This window comes from Lissotriton helveticus, chromosome 4_1 (genome assembly GCF_964261635.1).
Source record: "Lissotriton helveticus chromosome 4_1, aLisHel1.1, whole genome shotgun sequence".
Lineage (NCBI taxonomy): Eukaryota > Metazoa > Chordata > Amphibia > Caudata > Salamandridae > Lissotriton > Lissotriton helveticus.
The window spans coordinates 2,043,413,162-2,043,437,217 of record NC_136063.1 but is presented as its reverse complement, the minus strand read 5'-3'; the positions used below and the strand labels follow the sequence as shown (position 1 = coordinate 2,043,437,217).

Genomic DNA, 24,056 nt, shown 5'->3' with positions numbered 1-24,056 from the left:
TGTCAGGGGTGGTTCATGGTGAGGGTTCAGTATGTTGGTTGTCTTCTTCAAAGTTGTCGTAGATGCTCTTGAAATTGTGGTGGCAAAAAGGTGCTGAGTTTCCACCACTAGATTTCAGGAAACACCTTTTAGGGTGTACCTCATTGTCCTGTTGGTCATAAAGTCTCTCTTACTGAAGTGCCACTTCTAATCTTCCCCCCTTTTGCATCTATTCAAATCTAGCAGAAGGCAGCAGTGAGTATGGTATATTCACATCTCTCCCGTTGCACTTTACTTCATGTCAGGGGCTCACAAAAGAGTCTACATGCACTTGTTTACCGGACATCATCAACTCCTTATGTATGAAATGACACTGCACCCCAGGCCTGCTCGAAAAGGCTCCAAGGCTCAACCATTGGACGCTTTGGCCTGGAAGGCAATTGTCCCTGGAAAAAGGTGTGCAATGAGATGCTGCGGCCTCCAACATTGTGCCCGCCACACAGGAAAGAGATGAACTAAGCTGTGCTTGCCTCTGCAGCCATCGTGCAGGAGAATGGTAATCCTGCAAGACTTCATGAACGCTGCCTGAACTTCAAATTTACCCTCGTCTCTCTACAATCAGATCATTATCACTGAGAACTGAGAGGGGGGATGGCTGGAGGAGGCTGCTGATGCAACGATGATGTGTTTTGCTATGTGCCCTGTTTACGTAGAGATCTTTCATAATACTGTGATCTGAAAATGATGTGGGGTTCCGGAGGATGAGCTCTAAAGGGGGAGTATGTCACCTCTGGCGATCCAAGAGGGCATATGTTGTTTTGCATGAACAGACTTCAAGATCTGCAAGTCTTTTGCATCCTGTAATTCAACCAGATGCCTCGAATGATTCAGTGTTTCATCTTCCTCTTCTGATATTCTGCAATCTGTATCAGACGTCCTCTTCCTTATCTTAATCAGGCTGCGCCTTGTGACATTTTTGCAAAGACCTTTTTGCATTTATGTTTCCATCAAGTCTAAGCAATGGATTCCGTGCCTTTATCTGTAGATCTCAGAGCCAATCCCTCCTGCTTACTGATTGCACTTTGTAAGGGTATTATGGGCTTCCCAAAGTCCTTGATTTAAAGATACAGTGGTCCTCCACTAGCCCCACCACAATCACATCTAACAGTGTGTTGTATATTTAATCTCACATTGTTTACAGAGGGACTTCACTGTGCACTACTTTGGGGCCTGTCAAATTGTGGCTCATTACTTCCAACCCTCATTTTCAAGCTACAGACTTCCCACATCACCATGTGAACACATGCATTAATCAGCTCCTCTAGGTACGCAGTTCACCACACTGCCACTGGGACAGATTCCTAGCCACTGGGGCCTCTTAGTCCTTCGCTTCCACTAAACAACTCCATCCACACAACCCAGCTCCAGTGCAGGATGCAAGAGCAGAAGCCCCAAGCTACAAACCACAGACAAGCAGAGGGCATCACCCCACCCAACTGAGAGCTGGGACCTCAGCGAAGCTTGATGGATCGGCTGAGTTCACTATGCAGTTAAAGGGGGTCCTATTAGCGCAGCACAGCTGTGTTGTGGCGTGAGCGCTTAGGCGTTCATGATGGCTCTGCCCTCCTACAATTAGCAACATCTTGAGAATTTTTGCTGGTAAGCCAAGCAGCATTACCACCTTCATTACCCTCTGGATCTCCTAAGCAGTCAGTTCGATGGTCATCAAAATTATCTAGGGCTTAGCAGTCATGATCAACCTCCTGAGAAGCACAAAATGGCATCTTTATGCACTCTCCATAAAGGGGACTACAAGTCTCTCCCTCTTAAAATGCGATGGCTCCCTGGATCTCAAGTCTTGGTATGTCGACACACAAATGACTGAAATCTTTGGCATTTAGATACATATTCAGTTTCCCGGCATCAAAAGATAACATGATTCCATAACATTCCTCAACACCAAAACCGCGGACAGCACCGATGGTAGACTCATTTCTGAAAAACGGAATGGGAGCAAGCAATGCTCTAAATGGGAAGGTACTGCACTAGTACCCACACTTTTTTAATTAGAAATTGAGTACCAGGACTTCTAAGAAGCAAACCAATAGTGAGTACCCACACTGCTATATTTCCATCGAAAGCACTGGGAGCAAGGTCGGACAAGTAACCGTTCTGAGGGGGTCGGGGGTTTCCCACATTACTCTGCAGTAAATGAAATCTGTTCTCAGATTGACTTCTAGCTGGGGGCTAGAAGCTTGGCCTGATGTCACGTGTTACTCATTGTGAATCTCTTCTGAGAAAGTATTCAGATCACACACCTGTTGCATTAGACTGGACTCTCATACTCCGGAAGTTCAAAGCATTCACCTGGAGGTTTCCACCATTTTCCTTCGAAATTGCGCGAATGATTGAGGAGTTTTCCATAATAATATTGGTACGGTTGCTTGCTTTGCTGTGATCTGGGAAACCTTTAAAGTATATATCAGAGGGGTGACCATTTCTAAGCATAGAGGAGTACTTAACAGACGGTCTTATTTGGGCAAGGAAATCGCTCAAATGAAGCGAGATCATTTGCACTAAGGTGATACTCACACTGAGACATCAAAGAAAAGCTGGCTGAGTATCATAATACACCCAACAGTGAAGTCAAACACTTTGACAAATATGCCACTGCAAGGATGAAAGGGGAGAGATGTCGCCCTGATGCTGCGCTTGTGGCCCTAATGAGCCCCAAAAGGGAGACCGAAGTAATCATGTTCTTACATAACATGCTATGCGTTCAATATCATGCAATGGTTTTTCTTCAGCTAAATCTTTTTAGATGAAGAAAAACCATTGCATGATATTAAACGCATAGCAGACCGGTTCCGTAGATATTATGCAGAGTTGGTGGAAACTGGCGAGATGCCCTCAGAAAGAGAAGCTTTACTTGCAACTCTTAAAGACAGGGAAACCACCAAATGCTTGCTTGTAGCCTATCATATAACCATAGAACACGGTTTGGTGTCATTTAACATGTTGACCCAGCGGTGAAGGTTACAGCGTTTTTTTAGACGCCGAAAAGGCGCTTGACTCTGTAAAGTAGATGTTTATGAGGGCTGTTTTGGGGCGGATAGAAGTGGGCGACTTGTTTCTTTGCCTGATTGCGATGCTCTATGGTGCTGTTCCTGTGGCCAGGGTTCGGGTGGGTACTTTTGTCACAACCCCTCTCTCAATCACAAGGGGCACCAGACAAGGCTGTCCCCTATCGCCTTTAATATATGCCTCGATTGCTGAGCCGTTGGCTTGCTTCCTATGAGGGTTGCACTCTCCTGGTTATCGCTCATAATTTCGACCTACGATGAGGATACTCTGCTGGATGTACGCAATCTGGAGAGAAACCGTTCTCCTATGCTTAGGGAAGTATTTCAGTTTGGAGGTCTGCCGGGTCTCTGTGTGTACTGGGGCAAGTCCATCATTTTTACAGTGACTCCTGCCATGACCTCCTTGGCACCGGAATTTCCTTTACAATGGAAAACTGAGTCAGTATGTTACCTCGGCATGCAAATGCATACTGATCCAAAGATTGTCATGTTAGATAATTATGGGAGTGCAAAACAGCGCCATGTAGATGTTGACGGCTGGATAAAATTGCCCTTTTCTTTAATGAGACTAGTGGCGTTGATGAAAATGGTGATCCTTCCCAGATTTCTGAGCCTATTCCAGCACATTCCAGTGCTTCTGCTGCAATCTTTCTTGGTCACGCTGTGCTCTTTGATGCTTACGTTAGCCAGGACCGGCAAGCAACCAACTGTTAAATGGGAGGTGGTTATCCCACCTGTCAACATGGGTGGATTGAACACGCCAGAGCATGAACTGTATTATAAAACAGAAGAGATCTCGCATGCACATTATTGGCTTCATGGCCTCCCTGACCTCCCAAAACCTATACATATAAAGGGATGTTGCCGTACCACACACCTTATTTCATTCTCCATTTGGTGACCTGGTGACACCACAGTTCATTTGACTACTTAAATTCTACAGTTCATGCTTGGCGGAGTCTGATGGTGCAACAAGCCGGTTCATTTCTGTACTCCCCACATTTGCTATTAGAATGGTGGGCATGGTTCACCATGGCAGGGGAGACAAGTGTATTACTGGTTCTACGCACATTAGGTATACCCAATATGGGGGATTTCTTCCGAGATGGTGTTGAGGTGAGCTCGGAGTCTGTACTTGACCGGGTACATCCGTCATCAGCGCCTATTTATTTTCAATACTACAGAATAAGACATGCACTTCGAGGTCTATTAGGAGACGACATGCAGGAGCCTCCGGATGTGCCAGCCCTTTCCCCTCTAATCCAGAGAGAAGTTCCTGCAAAGTTGGTGTTTAGGCTTTATGAACAGGAGTTTAGGAGGCCCGCCATGACGAAGGCACGCTTAGATTGGCAGAGAGACCTGGATAGGGTTATTGATGACAAATGTTGGCAATATTGCTGTGCTCTGACTAAGGGAATATCCCTCAATGGTTGGCATCGACTGATTCACTTTAAATTGGTTAACCGTCTGTACTATACACCAGAGAGACTATCGCTATGGGTTAAGCGACTCCGCTAACTGTCAGAGTTGCCATGCAAAGGGAGCTCTGCCCACCTGTATTAAGAGTTTTGGGGTAAAGATTTTCCAAGAGCTGGGAGCTTTAACTGGCGCTTCCACGGACCCAGACCCGATGCAGGCCCCATTGCAATTCGACAAATGGGCGGATAAGAGTGTGAGGAGGCTGGTCACAATGGGGCTGCTTCTGGGTAAGAGCCAAGTAGCGGTGCGATGGGCTAGGGGTCCAGATCCCACCTTCGAAGATTGGCATAAAGATATGGTGTATTGTAATACTTAGACTGATGCCTATAGTGAGATACTGCTTCCCCAATTCCGCCTCGGGGGTTTTGGGGCCCATTTCAAATGTATTTAGGGGGAAGGAGACAGTAGAACCAGGAGAGAGCAATGTTGCCTCACAAAATGTATGACTGCTTCTACCATTTTTACTGGTGTTGGAACAGGTAATGGGTACGCCTTGATTGTACCTTTGTAATGCGCAGGAACCTTTAGCCTCATGTTTTATTTGTTTGTGAAGGTCGTCATCCTTTTGGGCATATTGCTCATTGAGTCATGTTAATTGTATTGCTTTATGTTACTCAAAAAATGTTTGGTTAATGGAATCGTCATGTATCCAGCCAGACTACATGATTGTTCATCTCTTGTAAATAAATCAAGTGAAAAAAAAAGTATCCTTTATAGGGAGTGTATAGGATGCACCCAGAATAGCAGGAAGGCTCCCTCACATGGACAAGTTTTTAGGAATCTCTTCCTAGGCCTCTGTGAACTTAAGATCTGGAGTGATTGCCAGCAGGGTTAAAACGGTCTTTCTCTGAGGAGTCTGGTTCTGAGTTTTTGTTCATCTTTACATTTTTCCATCACGCTGCTACCTGTATTTTAAAGAACTCAGGCCAATGGTAGAAAAAGACATCAAAACATTATCTCTGAGGAAAGTGTAGCACCATAGCTTCTGCTTCGCATGACAGAGCAAAGAGAATGAAGCGTCAAAACGACCCAAAGGAATTGAGGATGAAAAATGAACACCAGGAAAGAGAAATTGTGCAAATATAAGGGAATTCTTTGGTCATGCTCAGAGGCAAAATAAATAAATAAAACAGATGGTCAAAAATGTATCCTGAGGTGAAGCTTTCTGAGCTAGAGTAAGCTAAACACATCTCAAAAGAATGAATTAAAAGTATAGGCACCCTTTTCTCTGAGGACTGCAGTCTGAACCTGCGCCTGTTATTTCTGAGTGTAAATCCCTCCTGCACTGGGCTACCCTCTCCACCCAATGCTCCCTCTCTTTCCTTCCACTACCTACCACCTCCCATTTAACCGTTGGTTGCTTGCCGGCCCAGGCTAACATAAGCATCAAAGAGCACAGCGTGACCAAGAAAGATCCTTCTTCAGGAAAAGTCTTTAAATCACTCTTACCGTGTGACCTTAAGTCACCCAAATGATCACATTTTCCATCACTCAAGACCACTTGATGTTTTATTCTCTTTCTTGGTTTTCCTCACAAACTTTAAGCCACCATTGCAATTCTGCACAACAACAGAAATGGATCATCTATGAGCAACAGGCTACCTCTATGGAGACTCCAATGGTTTAGAACTAAGCAGGAAGAGTCCAACTACATCTTAAAGACTGACATCACTTCAGCCCTGTGTATTGCCCAACAGGCCTTACTTGGAATGAAATGCACAGGCCAAATACAAAGGAGAAAAAAAAGACAACCTACCAGCCCAGATGAAACATTTCCTGAAGTATCTAAATCTGCACTGAAACCCTAACTTTCAAGAAATCCGTTCTAGGTGGATTCAAATGTTCTGCCCAAACTGTCAAACTTTGGAACACTTACACCTAGTGTTAACAATATTCATGGCCATCTGGCCATTCACAAAGCCATCAAGGCCAAACTGTTCAATTACATCTAACAACTATCCTCCTTGTAAGTCAGGCTAGGCTGGACCAGGAATTCCACATCACCAACGTCTCCAGGAAGAACTCAGAATGGGGTAGTTTGGTTCCCAATTTTATGCTCATGTTCCAGATTAAGGTTGCAAATCCACCGCCTTAGGTTCCACCGCCCAAGGTTTTGGAACCCGTTCATTCTCTAGCAACCTTCCGCTTATTCCTCTTTGCGCCTTGTGGATGCTTTCTGGCTGCCTAATATAGTTCATTGCATTAGGACTGCAGCCCATCTGAAGCCCTAATATACACAGACATATATACACATACACATATACATATTTACACACACACACACACACATATGCATACACCCATACATATACACACACACACACACACACACACACACACACACACACACACACACACAGGTTTATATATGCTACTGCAAAGAAACTCCAAAGTCACAGAGAAACGTCATGCACTCTTCGAGTATGGGTAGACATCGCTCTCACTGTGGAAAGGGCTTGGAGAAATTCACCGTGCAACATGTGATGAGTACACTACGCTGCACCATCTGCCTTATTTGCATGCGTGAGAAATCAGCAGTACGCTTTGGCCCCATCTCAACTGTGGGCTTGTGTTCTAGCTTGCAGACATAAGCCCCTCCCGGCCCTGTGAGTCTATAAAGGGGTAGGTGACGTTTTCCCACATACCAATTGGCAAGGTTTCTCCTCCTCACCTCTTTTCTCACTATTTTGGATTGAGTTGCAGAAGTAGGAACATTTTGTTAAATGTTGGGGAGTGAGCCCACTAGACCACTGGACTCTGCACTAGTATTTTGTTCTGTGGTTATCCCAACAAGTTCCTATATTAGATTATTGGTTTATAGTGATAACAGCATTGTTCGATAACAAACCGAAAGGTGGCAGAGAAATTAGTTCATCTTAAAACTATGAAAGCCGGTCCAGAGAATGATTCAACCAATTTGTTGGGGGTGGGGTGGGAGACCCTCTCAAAAAAGCAGCTATGGGACAAGCTTGAAAAGTCTTACAAGAAAGAATTATCTAAATGGTGGGAGGCCATGTCCTTGCAAATGACTGTGGCAGAATCCCACGGGACTGAGGATCCGTAGAGTACCCATCTACGAAACCCCAGATCCTGAGATGCTGCAAGGATGGTTGGTGAACTTCCCTGAGTGCTCAACTATCATGCTCCGCATTTTGATACAATAAGCATGGAAAGATATGGATAAATTACTGGCTGAGACTGACCATTTGAGTTCGGAATTGCTTAAAATGATTGACCAGAAAGATTTTGACGCACATATGGAGAAGTTGACCGAAAGGATGACAAAGGTGGAGGAGGAAATAATAATGAAGCAAGAAAATTCAACTGCGACTATAAAGACTAACTGAATGGAAGGATTCTGAACTTTGCCAGGAAATTGGAAACATTACAAGGAATCAAGTCTAAAACTATGGAGGGCTTGCAACCCAACAAGGTTGTCAATCAAGAAGCAGGTGCAGCAAGCAGACAGGAGGAATGGACAGGGGACTAGCGCCACTGACAGTAATACACCAGTGGGCACGGATAGGTCGGGCCCAAAAGATACGCTTTTAAAGAAGTTCCAAGTATTGACCAGGCTCCAGTCTTTTAGCGGAGCAACAAGAGAAAGAGAGAGAGGTAGAAAAGGGGAAACAAAACAGAAACAAGCAAAAGAAAAGGAGACGGCTCGGTGGGAATGGAGGCAAGAGCCAAAGCCACACCGAAATAATGGGACTGGACTCGAACGTCGTAAATCTATTGACTTTCCCCTCACCTAAACCCATGCTGATGTTTTTCCCTGGGTCTTTCTTTTTCTCCCACCTCTTTTAACTACACGCAAAGTCGCATTGACTTGTTTAACTTCATCAGAACGCTGAAACTAAAAAAATGGTTTGAATTAAAAAACAACACGAGTTCCCATAGAAATGACCAGGACCATCAACAATCTTCATTGTGTATTGGTGATACCAATCAATTGCAGATATTGAGGGATCTTGACAAACTCACTGAATCATGAAGATGCTATTCTCAATTTTTGATAACTTACAAAACCCTCTAGATTTGAATTGTCCCAGTGGATTTCATCCCAAATCTGTGTTCATGGCTACCATGCCCTTTGACGGTATTGAAGTCATTAGGGATTTAAAGAAATTGAGGTTTAGGCATAACAATCAATCGTTTATCTTATCCCCTACACAAAAGGAGGGTAGTTACTGAACTGCAGACTAGTGCCAACATGGTTATTCATAGCTGAAAAGGGAGGGGACATAGTGGTTTTATCCAAAGACACATATTTAGTGGAAGGGAATAGACAGCTATTGGATGATGCCTATTGCACAAGTTACTTGCCTGTAAGTCGCTGACGGGACCGAAGCACCCGACGGCGCCGAAGCACCCGGTCTGCTTGGGCTCCCAGTTGGATCCGCTGGGCACGAATGCGCCGCAGAGCCCGAAGGAGGAGAGAGCGACCTCATGCCACGAGGAAGGCATCGATCTCCTCCGGCGTCGCGTTCTGCCCAGGGACCGGCGGGTATGGAGCAGGCCGCGACTCCGGCGGAGCCGCGTGGGTGGTGTCACCCGAACCCCCGGCCGCGTCGCGCGAGCGTCGGGGGGGGGTCAGAAGAGCGATGACGCCTCTTCGACTTCTTGTGCCTCTTACCCGAGGACTTGGAGCCCGACGAGTGGTGTCGACTCGCCGAGCTGTGATGACTCCGGCCCCGCGACCGGCCCCTCGACCTCCTTCCGGACCAGGACCTCGAGCGGCGCAGGGCCGACTGCAAGAGCTCGAGGCACTTGCGGGACCGCTCCCGCCTAGCCTTCGACGTAAAGGCCCGGCAGTCGGGGCACGACTTGTCTTCGTGGTCGGGCCCCAGGCAATGTAGGCACCGGCGGTGGGGGTCGGTAACCGACATCAGTCGGTTGCAGTCAGCACAGGGCTTGAACCCAGGCATCCCTACTGGCACCGATGGAGTCAGACTCGAAACGGATCCAAAAAGCTTACTCAAAAAGTGACTAAAGGTTACCACTTTCTCCGGACCTGCGCTTGCTGGCGCGGAAAAAAGAAGAACTGAAGTCAGCGCGCAAGGGCAGCGTCTAAGTACTCCGACGAAGTCATCCGGCGCCAACGACTCAGACAACGGACGCGGAGCCGCAGACGACACTTGCTGACATGCAGGGGTCCTGCTACGCAAAATTTTCCGGTTCCAGTCTGGCGCCTGGGGATATTCTAAGGTAAGGAATCTAATACTAACCGGTTTCTTTCAGATATACACTATGCTTCTGATCACATGAGCTAAGAATGGGAATTTGATAAATTTGGATGATTTGTGCATGCATTTGTCGATTAACGTTTGTTAATGATGGCTTTAGTTATACACTGATATACCATTGTGTTGTTGTACCCCTTTACTCTTTAGTGTGCTCTCATAGGGTCTTATTTTGTCCCCAGTACAATTGTTGCAATTTTCTGCAATTGTGCAGTTGATGTATCAGCCTGCCTTGGCCTCATCCTGGGACAATTGCCTTTTGGCTTAGAGGTTCATTGCCTATTTGGGCTGGAATGTGGGAAGAGTGGCTGTGATTTATCATTATAACTATTTGTAGTGCACATATTATTGCATGCCAATGATTGCAACATTTAATCACTGATTGAACAATTTGTTTTTTGTGCCCTTTTCCTCTTTATTGTGCTTCCATAGATTTTTATTTTGTGCCCATCACATGTCGAAAGTTTCTGCATTTGTGTAGGAGATAGATCAGCCCACATGGGCACTTCCCTGGGACAGTAGATGTTTGGTTTGGAGGTTTTATTGCCCACTTGGGCTGGTATGTGGGAAAGCTGACGGTTTTCTGTCAATGTACAGTCATTTCCTTTTACTACGCATATATTACTCTCATTGTTTGGCAGTCTACCTACTTCTAAGATCCAACACTCCTCCTATTTTGTATTCTTCTGACTATTTGTTATGCTTACACTGTGGCCTCAAAATATATTTGGTGCTTTGTAATTTTGGTTTCCTTATGACACTCCAAAATGGCACCCGAAGTCGCTTGCACTTATTTGCCCTTCGTTTTTAACTATGCACTTTGGTCATTACATATGTCTGGGTTTACTTTTGCCTTATCACTCATTATCAAGACACTATTGGTGTCAAAACGCGGGGAGTGTGCTGCCAAAGTGATTTTGGACAACACTTGGAAGGATAGGCCAAAGTTCTACCAAAAAGGCTACCCTAAGTGTGTCTTAATTAAAAAAAACACCACAAAAGAACAAAAAGTGAGGGGAGTTACCTACAGGGGCGCCTCACTTCGAAAACAGAGATAGGCGAGTAGTGGGTGTATGTGGTGCAAATAGTATAATTAAAGGACAACAAAGGAGAGCAAGGGATAGTCAGTTGTCACTGGTGCACATTGGTCCATCAATGCAGTCCATAGCAAATATATAACAGTGCATATTCATACCCCTGTGGGGATTAACCGGTCAGTGAGACTAGTGTAACATCACACTAATATGAAGGGGTTGCTGAAGACTACGCTCCAAGTTCCCTACCTGTGGCACATGCATTAAGAACTATATGTGTATATATTTTGCGGTAGTCTATCTTCCAGCTCTATAGCTGGTTGGGAACACTATTGGTCCTTTCTCTATTTCTTGTAAATACACTTGTTAATGGTGGATATGCAACTTGTAAATTTGGCTTGTGAAGAAGAGCGTCTGCTCAAAACGCGTATATATACATACATGTATATACATACACAAGCTATGTCTTCTCACACAAGTGCTACCAACTTCCTTCACATACCTCAAGTTCTGCATGAACATAGTGAGTACTCCTAGCAACACCCATTCTCAACAACTCGTGCTAGATTATCCTGTATCAATATGACTGAAACGCGACAGGGGCACTTGTTTAGAGATGACTCACATAGCACATCAAGGCCACTCCATCCTTCCATCCATACATACCAGAATGTCCTAGTTTGCGCTTTTAGATTAAGGGGATGGGTAACCACTTGCTACTATAAAATAGTACAGTGGAAGTGGGCATTTTAGGGCAGCTGTGTTATTAAGTACTTACTTATGTGGCTGTCTTTCCTGCTTCATGGATACTCTCCTTTCTCCACTTAATGATACCCTACCTCTATAAGGTGACTCCCTGGAAATAACATATGATCAAAAGAAAGACAGACCTTTCTCTGCTAGAGGTTAGGTTTGTGTGTAAGGTGCCTTCCTGTCCTACCCTCGTAGGATTCCAATAAAACGGTTACATTCCTATGACTTGATATATTCTAAGCACTGAGGCAGTCTTGATGAAAACGTATAGTTTCTTACCAGTCGGTGTAGTTTTGCAGCGTGAATCTTTTCTGGATTCACATACTGTGCATTATTCTGTCATCTATTGGGTGGGTCCGGAATTGAAGAATTAAACTTTTTTTAATTGCCCTTTTTGTTATTTTCCCTTTTTTTTTTTTACATTTCTTGATGAACGGTTTTCTCTGTCTATAGGAGCTATTCCGTTTTGGCTCACTGCTGTCCCTCAGATTTCTTCTTAGCCCAGTGCGACAGAACTGTTTTCGCTGTTGAGCACATTATCTGTGTAGAGGTACCAACTGACATTTAAGACAGTAGGAAGTCTACCGCACTGTCTTAAGCACAAGCTCAACACTAGGACATTTGAGGTCAGGGTCAACTATGGACGTTGGGATTGGCAAAGAGTTCGACGTTTTTTTCCAAATGGTGTCAGAGAAATAACCCTCAAATACTGGAGCAGGATAAATTATAGACGTTGGGCCATTTGAACCTTGCCATCACGAAATCCGGACACTCACATTGTAAGGGAATGCCAAAGAGCATTTCAATCTCTCCTTGAAAAGTTTATACAGAATACTTTCCAAAGTGATGGCTGACAGTTCAAACTGAAGAAATGGAATTTTCTACAGTACAAATTCACATTAATTCTAAAGGTTTTTTAACTAGGTTTTTCATCTCCACAAGCGCTCATTGTTTCTTACACAGAAGAGATAATCAAAAGTATATAAATCCTAACGTACTTTATTTATTGATAGGGCTGTAATCGCCTTGTAATGTCTCACTCACGCTTTCCACCAGATACAATTTTTCATTGCCCGAAGATTTTTTTGCATTTCATGTACACTTAGTATAATAGTGAGAAGCATATAAGAAGAAAAAAAAACATTAATCCTTTGTCCCCAAAATTGAACGCTGTGCTTTGTTTCTGATTTTTTTCTCCTCCCACAACGAAGTCCACATGTAGCTGGCACATACGTAGCAGACACTCTCTAATCTGCTTTCAATGCTTCCTATTCAAAGTAAAGGCTCTTACAAGAGCAGTCACATGCCTTCTGCTTTTAAACTGGTTACAGAATAATTAATCAAAAACAGAATACCTAACATGAGTATAACATTTTGCAGGAACTAAATCTAAACTGAGAACAATGGGTCAGGTTTATAGAATTGCTTTAAAAGGGGTCATACAGTGAATCTAGAACTCAAAGCAGACATCAAACAAAGGCACTTCTAGAATGCCTATAGTTGGGTGAGACCGAGTGGAGTTATATCATGATGGGATTAAGGGATCTTTTTTGCCCTACTACCCGGATTGACCCTTCAAATAGTTGTAAACAGTAAATCTATAATGGTTCATTAGAAAACAGTCTTTTATCAGTGCATACCTGTATGGATGTTAAAATTGAGGACACATCATAGGTGGGACTCCAACGGTTCTGAAGAATATCCAAACATATACTGCCATCGGCATAGACTAGAAAAATAACAAAAGTTTTTACTTTTTAACAATGCTTGAAAAAATATGCAGCAACTCAATTCTTGACAAGTTTGAACAGAGAGAAACACAGTAACATCAATAAAAGTAATTATATATCACTCACAACGTAGAAAAAGTTGCCTTAACTAAGGCTAGATAGAGTTTTTTCATTAAATTCATATGCATTGAATAGACCCCGACCAAGGGCGTGGCCCGCAGCACTTTTATAAACAAGCATTTGCAATGCAATACGTCTCACATTTGCGAAGGTTTCATCTACTGGCATTCTGAAGGACAATTTTTTTTTTTAGGACAGATACATTAAAGGCATTGTCATTTACAACGCCAATAGCATAAACTCACAAATGCAAGACCTATTGCATTACAAATGCTGCATACGCGCCCTATGCAGACTGCAGTCACGACCAGTGAAAGTTAGAAGAAAATAAAACTATGCACTGCTACAATTAAGACGTTACTAAAAACTTCAAATACCAAGCAGTGGGAGGGTGGTGGGGTGAAGGAGGAGTGAAAGTTAGAAGAAAATAAAACTATGCACTGCTACAATTAAGACGTTACTAAAACGTCAAATACCAAGCAGTGGGAGGGTGGTGGGGTGAAGGAGGAGGAGTGGGAGGAGGAGCGGGGGGAGGCGTGGGGGGTGGTGGGGGCTGGAGGAGGGTAGGCAGCTTCCGTGCTGGTATGACGAACAAAACAAAAGCGGAAGGCTGCCACATTTATGCAAGGACAGGGTGGGGAGATAATGAGCTCAGCATTGCGGCATGTCCGAGCCCTGGGGACGCACCGGACTGCTGTTAAAAACAAAAAGGAGAGGAGAAGGCCAGCAAAGGGTCTTGAGAACCAGACGTCTCGGGGTCCACTTCTGCTTCCGGGGCCTTCTTGAAGCTGGATACATTCCTTGTGACAGACTGCTGTCCCCTCTTAGCAGTGACCATTGTCCCTTGGACACTGACCACGACCCACGCTTCTGGCTCGTAGGGAGTCCGGAACTTCCACCCGGGGTATCGGTCTTTGATTACCACCTGGTCTTCCACTCGTAGCTGAGGTTCTTGGCCTCTTCAGGCCTCACACGCCTTCCGGTTCGTCGTCTCCCTCCTCGCCTGGACAGCAGCACCATCCCGCTCCATGGGCATCCACGTTGGGTCTGACGGGATATTGTCTCGTGGGGCTCGCTTGAACAGGAGATGTGCCGGAGCACACATAGTGGTGCTATGAGGAGTCTGACGGTACGCACCTCGGAACTGTTCGAGGGCTGATTCAGCATTTTCTCCATTATCCACTGTGATGCGCAATGCACAGTTGATTGTCCTCATCAGTCTCTCTACTTCCCCGTTCGTTTGGGGCCATAGCGGGGTGATCTTCCTGTGCCTCACCGACAGATTCTCAAGATATTCCTGGAACTCTCGCCCCTGGAAGGGGGGGGACCATTGTCAGACTGGACTTCTTCAGGCAGTCCCATCATCGCGAAGGCCCTGTCCAGGACCCTCTTTACGTGTGCCGTCCATCTGGAAAACTCCTGAAGTCTATGCTGAGGTGCGTCCATGGAGTCTTACTTGGTTCTTCTGATCACCGGTGCCGGAGCTGGATCCCCTCCGGGGATTGTGCAGGGATGACATCGCCTTACCATCTCCTCGACCATGGAATGAATCGCCGGAAACCAAACCTTGTCTCGCAGCCGGGCCTTGATCATTCCTTGGTGGCCAACGTGGGAGAGCGCGAGGATCCTTCCCAGAAGCTTTTCCGGGATCACAATCAGACATCCTCACAAGACCACTCCTTCGCTACCCACGCTGAGTTTGCTCCGGACTTGCCACAGTTGTTGGTGGGCAAGGCTGACCTCGGGCCGGAGGACGCGAGCACCGTCGATGAAGTGGGCCCAGCCATTGTTCTCCAGGGCTCCTCGAACCCGGACGAGCATGGCGTCTTCTTGAGTGGCTCGGCCGATTTCTTCAAGTGTCATGGCCTTGGGGCACGCTTCTTGAGACACCATGTGGACAAATGCCTCGGTACTGCACACATCTACAGAAGGGTTAGATGGCATCAGGGACTCCGGGTGGCGAGACAGGTAATCGGCCGGGTTGTGCGCGCCCGGGCGGAAAACCACCTTGAAGTTGTTGCCTTGCAGCTGCACCGCCCATCGTTCAATCCTCAGAGGCGCCAGCCGGGACGAGCCAACAAACTACAGGAGTAGCGGCTTGTGGACGGTCACAACGCTTAATTCTTGGCCGCACAAATACAGGTGGAAGTGTTGGCACGCCCACCTGATCGCAAACGCCTCTGTCTCGATCCGGGCATACCTGGTCTCAGTGTTGGTGAGGGCTTTGCTGGCGGCATAGGCAACTGGTTTTCACACTTCCGGGCCGTGTTCCTGCAGAAGAACTGCCCCTAGACCCACGGGGCTGGCATCTACAACCAGTTCCGTCCGGCGTCGCAGGTGGAAGTAGGCCATCACGGTCTTGTCCAGCAAGCTCGCCTTGATGTCCTGGAACGCTTTGTTGGCAGCTAGTGTCCATTCCCATTTGTGGTTGTGACGCGTCCAGACACGCAACGGCTCTGACATGGCCGCAAGGTTGGGGATGAATCGTCCACAGTTGTGGCCATGCCGAGGAAGCTCCTCACTTCTGTGGGGTTTCTGGGTGTGCTGGCATTCCGGATGGCTTCGGCCTTCTTGGGGTCCACCAGGAGTCCCTCTTGGGTGAACGTGTAGCCAAAGAAGTCGACGCTCTCCTGGTAGAATGTGCATTTGGATCTGTGCAGGGTTAGCCCACAGTCCGCCAAACGTTTCAGAGTGGCCCGGAGGTGAGCCTGATGGTCCTAGAGGGTGTTGGAATATACAAGGATATCGTCGCTGAGGTTGATCACCTCTTGCAGCCCGGACAGTACATCCCGGATAGCGTTTTGGAAGACCTCAGCAGCTGAGGACACTCCGAAGCTGAGCCTCCTGTATCTTCATAGGCCTACATGCGTTGAAAAAGTAGTAATGTACCGACTCTTCGGCTCCAGTTCCTGATGGTGGTAGCCGGCATTCAGGTCTGGTTTGGAGAACCACTTCGCTCCGTTTAAGTCAGCCACGATGTCATCCATTGTGGGGGTGATGTGTCGTTCCCTCTTCACCGCGGTATTTGGCAGTCTCATGTCGACACAGAGTCGAATCGCCCCCTGTTGCTTGGGTTTGGGTGCCACTACCAGTGGGGACACCCACGGGGTAGGCCCGGAGACTTTTTCGATTACCCCATGCTCTTCGAGCTTACTCAGTTCCTCCTGCACTTGCGGGCGCAAGTTGAACGGTACTCGACAGTGCCGGAGGGCCACAGGCAGCACTGAGGGGTCAATGTGGAGCTTGAACCTCTTGCCCTTGAGCTTCCCTAGTCCTTCAAAGAAAGTTGGAAAATCCTTCAACATAGCCTCCGCATGGGAATCATGAACTTGTTAGCGAAGAAGGCAAGCCCGAGGTCTTTGGCCGTGTGGCAGCTGAGCAAAGTCCCTTTCGTGCCCTCCGTGATGTGGAACCTCGCCTCTGGAGTAGCTTCCAGTTGCAACGGTGGTCAGAATGACACGACGGAGCGGGAGCGGGTCTGTTCCTCCATAAGAGTATATCCGTGTTGTGGATGGCGCAAGAGGAGGTTTCGGTGAGAGTCGCTCATACTGGTCGGAGTCCATCACGTTGACGGATGCCCCAGTGTAAATGAGGGCTTGCACAATGGAGACGGAGCACATGGGAATGGAGACGGAGCACATGGGAATGGGGCCTCCGCCGAGTCCCCGTCCGGCTGACGTATGACACCACAAATAATACTTTGTCGTCGTCCTCATACACGGGGCATCTTTCTTGTGGTTGGTAGTCTGGCACTTGCTGTGGGTCAGCAAGGGAGAGTTGGCGGACACGCCGAGACATGCTTCTGGATCTTGGCACCGTTGATCGAAATCGCCAAACGCGGCACACTGGTTTAGCCTTCCACAGAGAGAGCACGTTTTTCCTTTTGCCCCGCAGACGGCTGTCGCCGGGTGATCCTTGCCACAGTATCCACACGGTCCACTTGGTGGGGGTCTGATCGCCTGGCGAAGTGTTATGGGGCGTCGTTGGATTGCGTTGACCTTCTCGTCCTTGACCAGCAGGTGCCTGGACGCCTGCGACGCAGCGACCGGTGTATGAAGGGCGGTCTCCATCTCGTCTGCACTGGCGTCTGACAGTTCGTGGGAGCGGGCTAGCACCAGGATCTCGTTCAGCGAGATTCCGGGTTGCCGAAGGATGAGCTTCCGCAGGAGTCTTGAGCGGCATCCCACGATAATCTGGTCACAGATTTCTTCTGGCTGGTCTGTGAAGGGGCACGTGCTCGCCAGCCGGCGTAGTCACGCATAGAACGTGTCGACGGATTCGGCATCAGTCTGCCACGCGCTCTTAAACTTGAACTTCTCGAAGTCGTGGTTGAGCTGCGGGTAGAAGTGTCTGTTGAGTGCGGCGACCACCGCCTTGTAGTCAGCGTCCTCTCCGGTGTTGGGGAGCGTTTCGAACAGATCAAAGATTTCCGAACCCCCGTAGTAGATGAGGAGTGACCGTTTCACGGTGCCATCCGTCTCCCTTCTCCCCTTGAAGAAGTGGTTGAGTCGTCCAACCCACGCCTTCCACCTTGGCGCGGCGGTGTCGGGGTCTGAAGCTTCACTAAATGGGGTTAGCGGTGCAACTGCCGTGTAAGTGTACACTGGTGGTGGCGGGTTGATGCCAGCGGCCTGATTGCGCCCTCCATCTTGCAGCGCGGCAGTACCTGTCGCCGCCGGATTGCTCATCGCGGCTGGGCAGCGGAGCGTGGGCGCAGCTTAGGGTGTGTGTCGCAGTAGATGTTCCAGGTACTTTGACCCTATGATGGCTGCTCACGAGTGTGGGTGGGGCGCGATCTGTCCACTTGCGCCCTTCTGTGGGGTCTTGGAGCGGGAGCAGGCTCGGGTGAGGTGAACACGCAAGCAGAGTCTGTTGATCCCTTGCCCTCTCTCCTTCCTCCTTTTTTTTTTCTCTCTCAGATTCTCTCTTGCAGCTACCAGTGCTTGGAGAGCTGGGGGGGGGGGGGGGGGGGGGAGGACACACTCTTCCTTCACCTTTAAACTGTCCAGGGCCTCCTCTGCAAGGATCCTGCAGAGTGGGAGCATGTTGGGGCAGACAGAGCAGTCCTGGACGCAGGCGGTGGAAGGGGCTGCCCCAGGCTTAGGGCCTCGCTGTATAGAAGCCGGCGTGAGGAAGGCCGGGGCCTGCACAGAGGAGGGACAGGCGCGGGGACCACCACGTGTAAGGAGCGGCGTGTGGGCAGGGTAGTAAAACACTTCCCCCCCCTTTGAAGGGCGCCGCGCCAGCGAGCTCCGCCGGCTGAACGCGATCCCAATGGACAGGGAGGCGCGTGGGCGGGCACGAGCTAGCAGCGCTCAGCAGCCTCAGATGAGTGCAGGCTTACAGCGGTCGCGGACACCAAACCGCTAGAGCACAGCGGGTGGGTTCCGCTCTCCTTTCCCTGCTATGATGCGGCACGAGCAAGCCAAGACGCAGGTGGGCATAGCGCGCTCCTCGACGAGGAGCACTCGAGGTAGACTGGCACGCGTGTGGTGCGACTGGCCTCGTCGCCAATATAGCGCGGCGGGACCCAGGTCATATAGGCCGCAGCTGCGCGATAATTAACAGACAGAGTACCACTTTCACTCTCGGCCAGAAGACCCAGAGTGGTTTCCGGCCACCTTTATTTATACCCTCAGGGCAAGCCCACCCCGAGGGGTGTGGGAGTGCATGGGTGCACGGGAACATTGTTTGCAAGAGCCCGGGGTGGCTCTCTACACGGTCCCTGCAGATGCAGCCTGGCGGTGAGCTGCCGTTCAAGTTCCCCGATAATCATTGCGGCTGTCTGCAACATCTCTCTCCAGTTTTGAATTTCTCCTCTGGGGGATGGCTGAGCCTTGCGTGGCGGTGGTCGGAAGCTGCGAGGACCGGAGACAGGTCCCTCGCAGAGTGAGACCTGGGGGTATGGGCTGACCTTGGCCCAGAGGAGAGCATGGCCAGGCTGATGGCCAGGCTGATTCTTGGGAGGCAGCTGGAGGAGGTTGTACAGCGCCGCACCGTCCTGGATGGAACAGATTGGGGAAGCCCTGCGGCCGCGACGCGGTGAGTGTGTGTGTGCCTAGTAGAGACACCAACATGTGGACCGAGCACCCCTCCCCCCATAGCCCCAAGGCCCTCACTTCGCTACAGACCCAGGAGGTATGCCGGACCCGGTGGGCACACCTGGGGCTTGGTGCTCACTGGCCTTGATACTCCCCCATCACCACCGGGATACCAACGAGGAGGTAGGCCTTCTCTGCGCACCGGACATTGGCAACAAGCAATGGGTGAGGAGTACCTCCTACAGCGCGATACACCACGCAAGACACATTCCCCAGGGAGTGCGTCCTGAAACTTGCGCTTCCCATCCCCTCGCAACGCGGTCCAGGTACTGGTGGAGCCCTCTTGCAGGCCGGGCTCTGAGGTCTACTACGCCGACCTAGCTGACACGCGATATTCCTGCATGTGACCCTAACTACAGGCGGGGAGTGGAGGCTCTTACAAATGGCCGCTGCCAGAGCTTGCAAGGACCGATCGGTTAGGGACTTGTTACTTCAGGCAGGATCTGGTGGGACCAAGACAATGCCACACTCTGGAGGGGCTGCTGAGCGGAGGTGTCCAGAGGATCTCGAGGAGCCGGTCACCCGTAGCGTCCTGGAATCCCTTTTTGCGGACCTCATTAGAGAGTTCCACACCATGAAGAAAGACCTATCAGTTGAAATCCGCAAGATGAAAAGACAGATTCCGTGGGGGAGCGAGTGGATGACCTGGAAAACCAGACAGCGGCCAGAGATGAAGAGGTATCCCAGCTCCAACAAGAGGTGCTCCGGCTACAAGATCAGCAGCTGGATCTTCAATCCCACACAGATGATCCAGAGAACAGCTCTCGCTGCAACAATATGTTATAATATAAGGATTCGGGCGGTACCTCAGGGGGCAGAGGAGCAGGACATTGAGGCCTTCGTCCTAGATATGTTTAGTCACATTCTAGGTCCTCCAGGCCAGGAAATCAGACTTAACCGGATGCACCGAGTGGGCCTCAAGAGATCACCAACAGCCCCTCCACCTGATATCTTGACATGTGTTCACGACTTTAAACTCAAGGAACGCATTCTACGCGAGGTACGGTCCAATCACCCCATTGAATTCCGCTCATGCAGGCCTCTTCTTTTTCAAGACTTGGCAGCTTCCAGACTGCAGAAACGATGCGACTTCTGCCCCATTACTAAATTTCTCAGTTCCAAAGATATCTCTTACTCCTGGGGCATCCATTTAGTCTCATTTTCAAATGGGAAGGCATACTCCGCAAGCTACGCTCTCTGGAGGAAGCGACCTCTCTTCTTTGGCTCCCGGAGGCTGACCGCGTCGGACCAGAAAAACCTACCACCTCCAGCCGCCGAGCTGACAACAACCGCTGGCAGAGAGTCAGAACCTCGCCACTAGGCTCTCGCCCCGATCCAGATATGATCGCTGAAGAACGCTCGGCAGTACTTCAGTCCCTATCAGACGTCTCCAACACCGCAGACTGTGATTGTGATTGGGTTCTTATATAGCGCACTACCACTCCAAGGAGTATCTTGGCGCTTCAACTCCTAGTTGTCAGATGTGTGCTGGGAGATCATGATGGTGGATGATCAAAACACAGAGAGGGTCATAGCAACGCTTTATAACCTGATTCCGACAGAGGATAGATCCAGGTTTTTAAGGCTTTCCTAAATCTGAGTTCAGTTGTACTTTGACGCAGGGACAAGGGAAGATTATTCCAGGCTTTCGACCCGATGACTACAAGGGATTTCCCTCCCTTGGCCGTCAGCCTAAATCTGGGTGCGTGAAGTAGATTAGTTGTGGATGACCTAAGGGTTCGTTTCGGCTGGTAGGGTTTAAAGTACTTCCTCAGGTATAGCGGGCCTTGTTGGTGGTAGGCTCTGTACGTGATGGTAAGTACCTTAAAGAGAATACGGTTATGCACCGGAAGCCAATGCAGTGCATCCAGTGCTGCCGATGCCGAGGACTTTCTGGGCAGTTTCAGGACAAGCCTAGCAGCTGCATGCTGGACCATTTGCAGTCTGTGCAGGGCCGATTTGTTCAGCCCTGCATACAGACTGTTACAATAGTCCAGTCTGGAAGTTATGAGCGCTACAGCCACTGTCCGCCTGGCGCTCAAAGGGAGAAAATCGAAGAATTTCCTAAGGCTTTTAATAGTTCTAAAACAAGCCCCCGCTACTTCTTTGGCTTGTAGATTGAAAGACAAAGTGTTGTCGAACTTGATACCCAAGTTACGAACAGCATTAATTGTCTTGGGAGGGGCTTCCACCTTTTCCGGCCACCAGTCCTGTGGTGAGAAACAGTTATTAAGGCCAAAAGGGACAATCTCCGTTTTTGCAGAATTACATTTTAAGTGATTTTGAGTCATCCACTCAAATGTTGCTGATAGGCACTCTTTCAGCGTTTGTTCGGCATTAGTTTGGTTTTTATCGAGGGTCAGCACCAATTGGGTGTCATCAGGATAGGCAATTGTACTGATGTTAAATGTGGAAATAAGTTACAACAGGGGTACCATATAAAGGTTGAAAAGGGTTGGGCTGACCTATTTTATTTATTTATTTATTTTGAAAGTTTTATATAGCGCGAACAAGATCTTTGCAGATATCAGAGCGCTTTACACAGCAGGGAATACCAAACACGGGAATGAATACGTGAGGGAGCATAGTAGTACAGGTAAATCAATAATGCAAGTAAATAGTCAGGTAAGTGAAACAATAAAGCAGGTACAACACATATTCGTAGGGATCTAGCAGAATGATACAGGAAAAACATAGTCGTCGGGATCGAGCTGGATAATATAGATCGGTGCAGATACTTTACAGATCCAAGTTATAAGCTCAGGTGTATTTGGCCATGAGAAGAGCTTTTACTTCTTTCTTAAAAAGTGTGACTGAGGAGATGTGCCTTGTTTCAGGAGGGAGTGAGTTCCAGATCCTGGGTGCCATTCCTGAGAAAGAGCGCTTATACGTTTTTTCCTTCCTGAATCTTCGAGGTTTTAGCAGCAGATTGTTTGTGCCTCTAGTGTATCTAGAGCCGCCAGAGATTGACAGCTTCTGAGTGAGGTATCCGGGAGAGCTCAAGTGTATAGCCTTGTGTGTCATGCAGGCGATTTTCAGATGTATTCTGGCTTCAAAAGGCAGCCAGTTCAGGGATTTCAAGTCAGGGGAGATATGAGAGTGTTTTTTGACCCAGTGATGCTGCAGCGTTTAGAGAGGCTCTTAGGGGTCCAGTAGTGGTTAACGGGAGACCGCAGAGAGCGGTGCTGCCGTATTCAATTCGCGGGATTACTAGTGCTTGTACTGCAGTTTGGAAGTCTTTGGCTGGTAGGAAGGGTTTAAGTTTCCTCAGGGTATTGATTTGGAAGTTCGCACCCTTAGTAGCCTTGCTGATATTATGCTGCATGTTGAGGTTGGAGTCGAGAGTTGTACCTAGAGATTTTGCTGAGTCCACGATGGTGGGTAGGACATTGAGTGCAGTTAGCTGTTTAAACCACGTTTGAGTGGTAGAGATCTTCGCGGGAGGTGAGATCAAAAGGAACTCTGTTTTCAGAGCATTGAGTTTGAGATGATTATTGGCAAGCCAGGCTAGGGTGCTTCTGATCGTTGAGTTCAGGAGTAAAATGTCATTGGGAGATTGTAGTTTGAGGTATAGTTGGGTGTCATCTGCGTACATATGAAAAAGTACATTGGATGCTTGTAACAAGGTGGTGAGGGGTTCCATAACTAGGTTGAACAAAGTTGTTGATAGGGAGGATCCTTGGGGGACACCTAGCGAAACAGGTATTGGCGAGGACATCAGGTTGTTCCTCTTGAATTTCTGCGACCTGTTGTGTAAGAAGGACGTGAACCACTTGAGAACAGTCCCAGATAAACCCATTCTTGTGTTCAAAAGTCAGAGTAAGTTCTCATGTTTAACAGTGTCGAATGCTGATGAGAGATCAAGAAGGATGAGGAGGCAGGTATCATTTTGATCTAGCATTTGCAGAGCGTCATCAATTATGTGGGTCATAGCAGTTTCAGTACTGTGTCCTGCTCGGAAGCCTGATTGATGAGCGTTGAGGAGATCAAACTGATCAATGTGTTTAGTCAGCTGTAGTTGTGCGCATTTTTCCAATAGTTTGGCGAGAGTGGGAATATTGGTAATGGGACGGTAGTTGTTTAGGTCAGATGGGTCGGCAGTAGGTTTCTTTAGTAAAGGTGTGACTTGTCCAACTTTGAGGGAGTCAGGGATGAATCCTTGTTGGAGCGAGCTGTTGATAATTTTAGTCCACAGTGGAAGGAGCCATGGGGTGAAGTCTTTGACAGCGTTGGCAGGGAGGGGATCCGTGAGGTGATTGGACGGTTTCAAGGTGCTGAGCAGTTTGCCTATTTCTTCTTCGGAGTAGGTGTCAAAGGATGACCATGTAGCATTGTTTTTTAGTTCGGTGGGTGTTATGCAGTTGGATGTGGTGTAGAGGCTTGCGTCAATGCTGAGATCACTCTTTATGTTGTCAGTTTTTTGGGTAAAGAAAGCGGCGAAGTCTTCACAGGAGGGTGCTTTGTCCAAAGAGCTGATAGGTTGGGGTTGTTCCTTGGTTTGTGTTCTGATTAGCTCAAACAGTTTTCTTGGGTC

General features: G+C 48.2%; 1 protein-coding gene across 1 annotated transcript in view; it reads right to left on the bottom strand.

Annotated features, from left to right (window-relative positions):
* UBE2A (ubiquitin conjugating enzyme E2 A) overlaps positions 1–24,056 on the bottom strand; it is a 172,656-nt gene that overhangs the window by 24,857 nt on the left and 123,743 nt on the right. Inside the window, exon 5 of the mRNA XM_078688697.1 lies at positions 13,212–13,300. Within this exon, the coding sequence (XP_078544823.1) occupies positions 13,212–13,300 (89 nt within the window). The remainder of the gene's footprint in view (positions 1–13,211; positions 13,301–24,056) is intronic.